The 12,267-nt window shown below is 45.7% G+C and overlaps 1 protein-coding gene and 1 long non-coding RNA gene across 2 annotated transcripts in view; both read left to right on the forward strand.

Moving 5' to 3' along the window:
• Window positions 1–2,920, forward strand: part of LOC135827840 (uncharacterized) — a 33,982-nt gene extending 31,062 nt beyond the window's left edge. Inside the window, exon 14 of the mRNA XM_065340270.1 lies at window positions 2,062–2,920. Within this exon, the coding sequence (XP_065196342.1) occupies window positions 2,062–2,220 (159 nt within the window). The 3' untranslated portion in view covers window positions 2,221–2,920. The remainder of the gene's footprint in view (window positions 1–2,061) is intronic.
• Window positions 2,921–5,794: 2,874 nt separating this feature from the next.
• Window positions 5,795–7,838, forward strand: LOC135828721 (uncharacterized). Its single transcript, XR_010555738.1, has 2 exons — window positions 5,795–6,537; window positions 7,320–7,838. It is a non-coding gene; the product is annotated as an uncharacterized LOC135828721 (long non-coding RNA).
• Window positions 7,839–12,267: the final 4,429 nt, after the last annotated feature.

Below are 12,267 nucleotides of genomic sequence, written 5' to 3' on the forward strand. Positions count from 1 at the left end.
AGACCGCTTTTGCTTGCACCGTGGGGTGGTCGCTTAGACCAGATTTACTGTGCATACTCCAAGGGGTCCATCTCTGCCTCTTTCCGATACTGCAAACCGCCCAATATTCGCGTCACTAAGTTTTCGCGATGTTGTAGAAGCAGTGAGTTTGCTATGGCAAAAGTTTCCGAAGCACATGGGCCAACTACAGTGCACATACACCCACTTTTGAAGTTTGATTTCACGCTAGTTACTATTACTATTCTCGTGACGCTCTTCTCGCCAAAACAGTTAACATCAATCTAGGGGAATGTTTAATAGGCAGTTTACAGTATGTTAAAGCGCTCTGTGCATTCAGCACTTTCCCGGCAGTTTTACAACTATTTGTTTATGAGTACGGTGTCCATTAGTCTGAGAGAGTGGAAATGGGAAAAAAAACCCTGCATAAAAATAATCGTCATCTCCGGTACTGGAACCAGAGACCTTCGCTAAAGGCCAGCAATGCTTTACGACTACAGTATTAAACACGGTAGTGAGGGACGCTGTTGTCTCACCTCCCTGTATGCCAATGCTGCAAATGGGGAGGTTGAAGGGGGGGGGGCACAATTTGCTATACTGTCGTGGACATTGAAACTTCCTAAGCTGGTTGTGTTTCTCAACGCAAGTGTATAGCCGGTGGTAACGCGGACGTGTAAACTTTACTTTACTTTTACATGGAAATCCGGTCGAATGGCTGTGGCCGGCACCTTCAGTGCGTGCAGAATATGGTATGCGTACTTACGGATGATGTATGGCCAGCGCACTGGGGCCCGCTTGACCTCCGACTGGATTTCCATGTCCACGGCAGTACCTCAGACCTCAAACTCAGCATGTTGGCTGCGTCAGTGGAACCAGTTCACTCTTGTATTGCCGCACGTAGATTTGAATCAAGTGTACTGCTTGGAATCACTCACTGTATCGTACAAAACGTAGGACTGGCTGCATGCATTCCCAATACAGTCATTGAGGCTTGTCTTGAGCTTCTCCTTTTCTTTTCGACCGGTCTTACTCTTTTCCTTGCTAGCCGTGGTTGGCTATTAAACCCTGCAATGGCCACACAAAGTGGTCATTGGCTGCCCGGCCATGTCACGATTGCTTGGAATAAGGTTAAAGGGGAAGTTAAGGCAAAAATTAAAATTTCACCAGTTGTAGTCTTCGGGGTGCTGAGTCGAATGGTCTTGGTCCGAGGAAGCTGAGACGCTCCCTTCCTACTTGAATCCCAATCGAACTCGCGCACTTCCACCGAAACTGGGTGACTGCGCCCTACGAGATGGGGATTTGTATGCAAAATGTCACTAAAAGCGCCATTTCGTTCTTATAAAAGCACGGATGACCGCGATTGGCCCATATGTTGTACTCTTTTGGACGCTGAGTCGACTGGTTTTGGTCCGAAAAGGCTGCGATGCAGCGTTCCTCCTTTATTCCCAATCGAACATGGTTGAAGAAGCGGTCACGTGCTCCTGGGTGCCCAAATCACCTGGTCACCACGCCAGCAGGCGACAACTTTCACACCAAGGTTCAACTCGAGTTCAACTCGAGTGACAGGACTGCACCCAAAAAAGGTCAAACAGGCTAGTAAGTTGTACCCTGCAGGCACGGTGACCAGGTGACTGGTGTACGCAGGAGCACGTGACCACTTGTTCGACCATGTTCGATTGGGAATAAAGGAGGAACGCTGCATCGCAGCCTTTTCGGACCAAAACCAGTCGACTCAGCATCCAAAAGACTACAACATATGGGCCAGTCGCGGTCATCCGTGCTTTTATAAGAACGAAATGGCGCTTTTAGTGACATTTTGCATACAAACCCCCATCTAGTAGGGCGCAGTCACCCAGTTTCGGTGGAAGTGCGCGAGTTTGATTGGGATTCAAGTAGGAAGGGAGCGTCTCAGCTTCCTCGGACCGAGACCATTCGCCTCAGCACCCCGAAGACTACAACTGGTGAAATTTTAATTTTTGCCTTAACTTCCCCTTTAAGGCGCACTGACCCTGTTTTGCTTGGTATAAAACTAAACTAAATCACCCTTGTCTGCGTGCTCAACAGATGGAGATATTCGGCGTAAACCTGACGGCCGAGGAGTGGAAAGAACTGCCGCCGCAGAATGCCCTGCAGCGCAAGCTGCGCGTCAAGAAGGAGACTCTTCGACGGCGCTGCGTCACAGGGCGTGCTCCGACGACAGGTGTTTTACCGCCATCATGGTGATGCGTGACTCCGTACGTGATCTGTGCGTGATGCACGAGTCATCCATGAGTCATCCATGAGTCATCCATGTGTAATGCTTGAGTCATCCATGAGTCACCCATGCGTAATTCATGTGTGATCCATGCTTGATCCATGTGTGATGCATGTGTGATCAACGCCGCATCATAGCTGGGACTACAGTGCAGTATTCTGCTGATGCCCGGCGTCAGCGGAAAACGGGAAAAGAACGGCAACCGGCCGCGATCCACATGGACAATGCCAACGGGATAGGGAGAATATTGTAAGAGCTGCGTGATGCTATGCATATCCAGGCGAACCCTGGTTTGGGGCCACCAGGCATAAAACGGACTGACCCGGTTGTCTTGGGAGAGGGGCATGCATTCTCTTAGTCTGAAGCCAATGTGATCACTGTACATTCAGAGCGTTGCGTGCCGTAGCACATTTTAGTGCACTGATGGCCCTACGGACAAAGTAATTGCTGGAACCAGGACGGCGTTTGCCGGCTGGGCTTTATGTGTACATGGAACTGTCACAGTTACGTCATTGACATTACAACGCAATGATGTGTGTCCGTCTGACCTGTGGCAACTTACCAGAAACGCTGTGCTTGATCTCCTTGCTGTTTCTTTGTGTACTACCGGGTAATTATAGTGTGTTGATCTCCTTGAAATGACCGGCCTAATCTCCGTTATGATTCTTATTCATGGTTTGTCGACTGTGTGTGCAGCATGTCCATGCATGCCGTGCAGTATGAATGGTTGTGGCGCGGGTGCAGTGCTGGCTGTGTAGTCACATTGCTGGTTCAAAGTGTTTCCTCGGTCTGCCTCGTTTCCGTCTTTGTTCAGTGTTGTGCGCTGGGTGGAGGTAAAGACGTGGCCAAAGAAACGATATCTGACCTGTGAGCCGGCAGCGGCAAGGGCTCATGTGGCCCCCACGGGCCCGTCGCCCTCATATTGTTTTTTTTGTTTTTTTTGACCGTGCATGATGTAAAACGCTGCGCTACTTCGACCGGCAGGTTGGATTTCTTTGGTCATTACCGTTGTCACGGTGATATAATTATAATGGTGTGTGCGTATAGTTTGATGCGTGCGCTCAGGTGCCAAACAACAGTCCAACCGACATGCACATGCAAACATGTACAATCAATCATGTACATGACATGTGTGTCTGGCGACCCCCCCCCCCCCCCTCCCTGTGTCCGTGCATGTGTTTCTATTTGACCTCCAAGTTCAGGGCACCTCGGTCTACCGGGCACCCTGTGGGTGAGTTTTACCAAGAGTATTATAATTATGTCCATACATCAAATTTCATACTATTTCCTACATACATGTACATCATGTCACGACTACAGTCATTATATGGAGTAAAATACTCTAAACCTGTAACTAAAGACCACCGTGACTAGCGATCAGCCTGGTACTACAGTAAAATCTGTAACTAAAGACCACCGTGACTAGCGACCAGCCTGGTACTACAGTAAAACCTGTAACTAAAGACCACCGTGACTAGCGACCAGCCTGGTACTACAGTAAAACCTGTAACTAAAGACCACCGTGACTAGCGACCAGCCTGGTACTACAGTAAAACCTGTAACTAAAGACCACCGTGACTAGCGACCAGCCTGGTACTACAGTAAAACCTGTAACTAAAGACCACCGTGACTAGCGACCAGCCTGGTACTACAGTAAAACCTGTAACTAAAGACCACCGTGACTAGCGACCAGCCTGGTACTACAGTAAAATCTGTAACTAAAGACCACCGTGACTAGCGACCAGCCTGGTACTACAGTAAAACCTGTAACTAAAGACCACCGTGACTAGCGACCAGCCTGGTACTACAGTAAAACCTGTAACTAAAGACCACCGTGACTAGCGATCAGCCTGGTACTACAGTAAAATCTGTAACTAAAGACCACCGTGACTAGCGACCAGCCTGGTACTACAGTAAAACCTGTAACTAAAGACCACCGTGACTAGCGACCAGCCTGGTACTACAGTAAAATCTGTAACTAAAGACCACCGTGACTAGCGACCAGCCTGGTACTACAGTAAAACCTGTAACTAAAGACCACCGTGACTAGCGACCAGCCTGGTACTACAGTAAAACCTGTAACTAAAGACCACCGTGACTAGCGACCAGCCTGGTACTACAGTAAAACCTGTAACTAAAGACCACCGTGACTAGCGACCAGCCTGGTACTACAGTAAAATCTGTAACTAAAGACCACCGTGACTAGCGACCAGCCTGGTACTACAGTAAAACCTGTAACTAAAGACCACCGTGACTAGCGACCAGCCTGGTACTACAGTAAAACCTGTAACTAAAGACCACCGTGACTAGCGATCAGCCTGGTACTACAGTAAAATCTGTAACTAAAGACCACCGTGACTAGCGACCAGCCTGGTACTACAGTAAAACCTGTAACTAAAGACCACCGTGACTAGCGACCAGCCTGGTACTACAGTAAAATCTGTAACTAAAGACCACCGTGACTAGCGACCAGCCTGGTACTACAGTAAAACCTGTAACTAAAGACCACCGTGACTAGCGACCAGCCTGGTACTACAGTAAAACCTGTAACTAAAGACCACCGTGACTAGCGATCAGCCTGGTACTACAGTAAAACCTGTAACTAAAGACCACCGTGACTAGCGACCAGCCTGGTACTACAGACCACTTCACCAGGCACGGGCGGTCTCACATTCATTATGGTTGTGCGGTGCAAACCTCTAACAAAGGACCACCTGCCACTAAAGACTGCTTTCTCTGGCCCCAAGGGGTGGTCGTCAGTTACAGGTTTACTGTAATTAGAGGTTTGCACCGCACAGCTGCATTATACAAATACATGTATGAATGTGAGACCGCCCGTGACTGGTGAAGTGGTCTGTAGCACCAGGCTGGTTGCTAATCACGGTTTTCGTTTGGTTTGGTTTGGTTTTTATTAGGGCTGCAACGAATATTCTATTATTTTCACAAACGAACGAATACTCACCCATAACGAACGAATTACGAATATTCTCTGAAAATGCTGAATTGTTTCTAAGGCCTGGGTGAAACAACTATTTTAAATAGGAACGAAATCGATTTTCTTTGTAAACGAATCGAACAGTCTATACCAAAAGAACCTTAGAAAGAGTTTGGCGAGTCCCCGGTGTTCTAGACCAAGTAGATGTCTAGTGGAGTCATGTCCACTACTCTTGTGAGTCATAGTCCCCTTTCTCAACACATAACAGATGTATATAATATATTATATATATTGCTCATTCCCATGTATCTACTGATGAAAATGGGTGAAAAGCTTTTAGTGTTATGAAACTGACAACCTTGTTGTTGTGTGTATACAAAAATATATATTAACTGGTTTGAGGGAAAGAGACAAACGGGAAAAGTCTGAAGAAAAAATTGACTGTCACCACCAGGACTCGAACCAGGGACCCTCGCTTGTAGCCAGCGATGCTCTAACCACTGAGCTATGGTGTAGTCGTCATCCCAGCAGAGGCCGTTCAACATTTTCTTCAGACTTCGTAACTCACACTTCCTATATATATATGTAGGACTCAGTATAGAGTCCATGCACTATATGATGTCCAGCACCCTATATAGAGTCCATTGGTCCAAAATCCACTATACAGAGTCCACGAGTCCACTCAGTTTTGATCAGCTTCAACCTGCCGCGCAATCCCCTATAAGGAGTACACTTTTTCTACCAGTCCCCTATTCACAGTCCAGGAGTCCAGTTTATCCAGTCACGCCGTCCTGTGACTGTGTCTTGTGCCCGAAAAAGAACAAACACATTTTCAGTTTTGCTTGCCTGGTGGCAGCGCATTCCTTTCTTCACTTCAGCCATGGCTGCCAGTTCTGCTGTGAAGTTGCTGACAGTAATCTGTCACGAGGTAACCAAGGAGGATAAGGAGACGTTCAAAATCAAATCTGGAAAGCGTCTTGTGGTTCTCTGAAGACGTTTCATCAGTGCGCGGGATGAAAGCAGAAATTGCAGAACGAGAAAAGTTCAGCACAGTTCAAATCTGACGAGTCAGGTACACTGACACTCTCTTTCGATCGACGCCACAAGGATCCCCTGTTTGGCTGGCCATTGCTGCCAGTCTGAAGACGTTTGAACGGTTTCATCAGAGCGAGGGATGAAAGCAGAAAGCGGAGAAAGAGAAAAGTTCAGCACAGTTCCAATCTGACGAGTCAGATACACTGACACTCTCTTTCGTTCGACGCCACAAGGATACCCTTGTTTGACTGGACAAGAGCTGCCTGTACCACCGTGTCAAAAGGCTGTCCAACTACATGGCAGGACGATGACTGAGGTAAGGAAGCTTTTACTCGTTTCGATTGGTCTGCTGTTCTGTCGTTATGCTTGAATTTTTTTCCATTTTCAAGGAGCGTATCGCGTTTGTTTGATGTTGCTTGAATGAATGCCCTAAAAGTAATCAACCACTTCGTAATAGTCCTCAAGGACTGCAAGGACTTTGCATCAATCGTATACGATCGTCTAGCTATCATCAATTATAATAATTATTTCATGAGAAATGTATTTTTATCCCTGTGATAATTATGTGAAACTCCACGACACTCTTCCTCTAGTATGATGTCAAATACAATGGGATCCACAAACGCAGTGCCAGTGTACTAGTAGTAGTAGGAGGATTGCGTGTATGCCAATGACAAGAAAAAGCTTCTCAAGCTAATACTCGTATTCCCTGAAGTAACCGTTTTGATGTCACGAACATGACATTGTGTCAGTGAAACTGCCTCGTGACAACAAATCATTGCATTTCCATCTTGGGGAAGACTGACTGACGGCAACGCTGTACAGATTGTTCAAATCATCTCATTTCAATTTAGTTGCAGTGAAGTGAAACACTGTGTACACTACATGTATGGTGGTGTGTCTGTGCGTCTTGAGTGTGCACAAACGATCTTATTCCTCGTATTACTAATAGATTATTGTCCCCACCGTCACCTGTTCACAGGTCTTTGAGTGGATTGATTTTCATTGAGCATCACATTCGTTGAGAACTTGGTAGTTGTGTGCTCCCATGCATCATTACGGTAATAAGCGTATCCTTGTGCTATCTATTTGTTCCAGGTGTGCTGATTTTCAGAAGCTTGCGGAACTGAGTTCTGCTGAACATTTGCATGGCCATGAGCAATGGCGAAGCTTGCTATTGCACTCTCAGCATGTGCTAGTATTATGCCGACTACTGCACTATGTTAATCTCTTACACTACTACATGTATGTAAACGTGCGTGCATCCGCCCACGTATGCATTCGTTTCGTATAATTATTTGTTATCCCTCTTGACTTTACTTGTAAATGCGTGGACGTTTGCATGGCTGTTGGAGTTGCGCGTGTATTGTGTCTCTACTCTTTTTTTGGTGTTTTCTTGGCGTTGTACAAGTTTGTGTGTGTGTGTGCGCGCAATAATTTGAAAACAAATAATTAATCCCGGGCTCTCCATTATTCTCTTTCGATTCTTGTTTTTTTCTAGGTATTTTCTTGGCGTTGTGTGGGTGTGTGCATGTGTGTGTGTGCGTGCACAATTATTTGGCAACACTACATGATTGAGATATTGTAATTTACAGCGTCTGCGAAGAGACCACTTGATTTGAGGATGGTGTTTGTAGGGTTTTTCATGTAATGAAGTGGCTGCAGTGGCGCCTCAATACATATTTTTTACCTTGAGAAGTGAATGATGCAAAGGATTAAAGGGGGAGGCCGTTTTCTGGTTAATATTCACTGCTTACAGCAGATCCTATGTCTAATTTCGAACTCGATAGGGGATGCCTAATTGGCTGGACTTTATACAGGGAGTGTTGTCCACATAAGACTCTTTAATCTTTATAGTTGATTTCAAAGTTTGGACTCCGTACAGTTAATTTTGGACCAATGGACTCTATATAGGGGTGAAGACAATTGGCTGGACTCTATACAGGGAGTGATGTCCATCTAAACTTTGAGCTCACAGTTGATTCCAAGTTTGGACTCTGTACAGTGGATTTTGGACCAATGGACTCTATATAGGGGTTGGACATCATATAGGGGCCGGACGCTCTACTGAGTCCAACATATATATAGATTGAGTATATATATATAATATATATATATATATATATATATATACACACAACAACAAGGTTGTCAGTTTCATAACACTAAAAGCTTTTCACCCATTTTCATCAGTAGGTACATGGGAATGAGCAAGAACGAAAACGAAGCCAGAATTTATACTGGGGGTAGAGAATCAGCAAGAATATTCTTACGCGCCTCAAGTTCACACTACACTACCATAAGAATGTATGGAGCAGTGGAAAAATGCGGGAAACAACACATGAAGGGAATGCAGTACCAGAACAAACACGTGATAAAGTTGTCAGTCCGGTTGCAGCTTGAACAGCCGCAGCACCTTGATGTGCTTCTTTTGTCGACACAGCTCTGGCCTCAAACTGCGAATGTACAGCGCCTCCAGTGTGAATCTGTGCGCGCTGTTCCGGGCTGGTGTGATCACACTGAAGCTGCTGTTGCGTTCCTGCGGGATGCACTCAGGTTGCGCCTGCAAATGCTTTGTGATGGCGCTATCACTTGTCGCCACACGTTTGTCAGGCGGCTTCTTGTACAGCTTGTCTGGGATATGCTGCTTGATCCTTTCCGAGAATCGCTGACATGTCTCACCAACGTACGTCCGCTCACAGCGACACGCATACTTATAAATAAAATTACTATTTTCAAGAGTTGGTGAAACATCCTTCGCGATAGACCTGAATGCGGGCCTGGTTGTATAAATTACAATGGGGGATACTGTAGGATAGCAGTTCAAAATTGCAGCTTTAATCTTTTTGCGGAAGGCAATGCAATTTTGCCCTTTCCACGGCAATTTTGTGATAATACGCGTTGCAGGTTCAAGTCGTGCAGAAGCTGTATCTGGGCTAGGTTCAAGAACGCTTGTCATGACTCGCTTGAGTACTTTGAGTGGGTAACCGTTAGAACACAGAATATCCTCTAGCTTAGCAATTTCAGCTGATAATAGTGATGGTGAGCAGATGGTTTTAGCTCTGAAAGTTAATGATCTGATCAAATTGATTTTGTTTCTAGTGTCACAAAACGAGTCCCAGCGGGTGTAAAGACCTGTGAACGTCGGCTTTCTATATACTGTGGTGAGCAATTCTGTGGAAGAATGCTTAATCAATACATCAAGAAACGGCAATTCTCCATTATTCTCCTCCTCCATTGTAAACTGGAGAGCTGGGTGAAGATTATTTAAACGCTCAGAGAATTCCAATGCCAGTTTCCGGTTGTGAAATGCTGCGAATGTGTCATCCACATAACGCCTATAGAATTGGGGCCAATGACTGTCTGGAATTGTGTTCTCAAAATATCCAACAAAGATATTGGCTAGCACGGGGCCCAAGGGTGAACCCATGGCTACTCCGTCCCTCTGTGCGTACATATTGCCATTGAAACTGAACTGCACGTCTGATGTGGCTTTGAAAAGCAGCTTCTTGAAAAGATCTTGGGGTATTTGCGGGGCTGATATTTCATCATCATGGTATAGCGACTGTATGCAGATATCTATTGTTTCCTTGAGAGGCACGTTTGTAAAGAGGCTGACTACATCGAAAGAGCACAGGAACAGCGATCCAGAGTTCTCTGCCTGCTGCTGGCCAAATTCCCTTACTTCATCCACGAACTCGAAGGTATCCTTAGTTGCGTGGGCGGAATATTTATTGAGGACTGGTTTTAGTAATTCAGCTAACCACTTTGCCATTTCGTGTTGGGGAGCATTGATCATGGACAGGATTGGTCGAAGCGGCACGTCTTTCTTATGTATTTTCGGTACGCCATAGAGCACAGGTCGGCACGAGCCAACGGGTCGGATCCGGTCGTAATCTATATTGAGTATTTTTCCAGCCTTTTTGTATCGCAATAGGTATGCCTGCAAGGCGCGTTCATCCAGGTAAGTGCGGTCATGCGTTTCCGTCGGTCCCAGGAGTTGAAACTTCGATGCATCAGCCAGAATAGCATTCATCTTGTCATTGTAATCACTTCGCTGCATTATCACCACTCCATTCCCTTTGTCCGGCCTGCTGATTATTATATCTTTGTCATTCTTTATTTTCCTGATGGCTGCCATATGCTTGTCGTTGAGGGGATAATCGGTTTTATCTGCTTTACTGTTACTAAACTCTTCTGCAAGATTCGCCAACGCTGCTTGACACGTATCCCTCTTGGCATCACTCACTGGTACGCAGCGCTCCAATTGATCATTTGTTAGTTCGAATTCTGCCTGCACAATCTCCTTGTCCATTCTGGAACTAGGGGGGACTCCAAACTTCAAGCCCCTGCACAGTACGTCTTTTTCAATGTTAGTTAGCATAACTCCGGCCAAGTTGAGTAGGTGGGAGTGTTTTAATTCGCTTGAGCCTTTCTCATAGCGCACCTCCCTCCTGAGTGCATCGTCAAACTTACTTTTGATCCGGCATTGTAATCTTGAGGAGGTCTGGTTGATGAGCTTCGCTAACCTGAATCGGTCCAGCACGCTAAGGCTCCGATTGACTTCTTGAAGAACACGGCGGTACTCGAGGAGAAAGTGTTCCAAGTCAGCGGCGGTCCTCTCCAGTTCGTCCTTGATAAAGGCGCGTTCGATTCTCCATGGCTTCTTGGCCTTAACTCTCTGCACCCGCTTCTTGATAGAGCGGGGCGCAACGCCGCACGTAAGGCAGTTCCGTAAAAAGTCTGCATTCTCACGACCACGGATGATCCGGCCTTTGCACTTTAAAACATAATTCAGGTCCTGAATTAGTCGGTGGTCCAGTCGCCGTTTAAAATATTTAAATAGAGAGGTAGGCGAACAAAATTTATATACACACAACAACAAGGTTGTCAGTTTCATAACACTAAAAGCTTTTCACCCATTTTCATCAGTAGGTACATGGGAATGAGCAAGAACGAAAACGAAGCCAGAATTTATACTGGGGGTAGAGAATCAGCAAGAATATTCTTACGCGCCTCAAGTTCACACTACACTACCATAAGAATGTATGGAGCAGTGGAAAAATGCGGGAAACAACACATGAAGGGAATGCAGTACCAGAACAAACACGTGATAAAGTTGTCAGTCCGGTTGCAGCTTGAACAGCCGCAGCACCTTGATGTGCTTCTTTTGTCGACACAGCTCTGGCCTCAAACTGCGAATGTACAGCGCCTCCAGTGTGAATCTGTGCGCGCTGTTCCGGGCTGGTGTGATCACACTGAAGCTGCTGTTGCGTTCCTGCGGGATGCACTCAGGTTGCGCCTGCAAATGCTTTGTGATGGCGCTATCACTTGTCGCCACACGTTTGTCAGGCGGCTTCTTGTACAGCTTGTCTGGGATATGCTGCTTGATCCTTTCCGAGAATCGCTGACATGTCTCACCAACGTACGTCCGCTCACAGCGACACGCATACTTATAAATAAAATTACTATTTTCAAGAGTTGGTGAAACATGGGTGAAAATGGGTGAAAAGCTTTTAGTGTTATGAAACTGACAACCTTGTTGTTGTGTGTATATAAATTTTGTTCGCCTACCTCTCTATTTAAATATATATATATATATATACTCAATCTGCTATATATATATATATTTAAATAGAGAGGTAGGCGAACAAAATTTATATACACACAACAACAAGGTTGTCAGTTTCATAATACCAAAAGCTTTTCACCCATTTTCATCAGTGGTTACATGGGAATGAGCAAGAACGAAAACGAAGCCAGAATTTATACTGGGGGTAGAGAATCAGCAAGAATATTCTTACGCGCCTCAAGTTCACACTACACTACCATAAGAATGTATGGAGCAGTGGAAAAATGCGGGAAACAACACATGAGGGGAATGCAGTACCAGAACAAACACGTGATATCATGTGTTGTTTCCCGCATTTTTCCACTGCTCCACTGTGTAGTGTGAACTTGTGTAGTGTAGTGTGAACTTGAGGCGCTTAAGAATATTCTTGCTGATTCTCTACCCCCAGTATAAATTCTGGCTTCGTTTTCGTTC

This window comes from Sycon ciliatum, chromosome 12, assembly GCF_964019385.1.
Source record: "Sycon ciliatum chromosome 12, ocSycCili1.1, whole genome shotgun sequence".
Taxonomy (NCBI): Eukaryota; Metazoa; Porifera; class Calcarea; order Leucosolenida; family Sycettidae; genus Sycon; species Sycon ciliatum.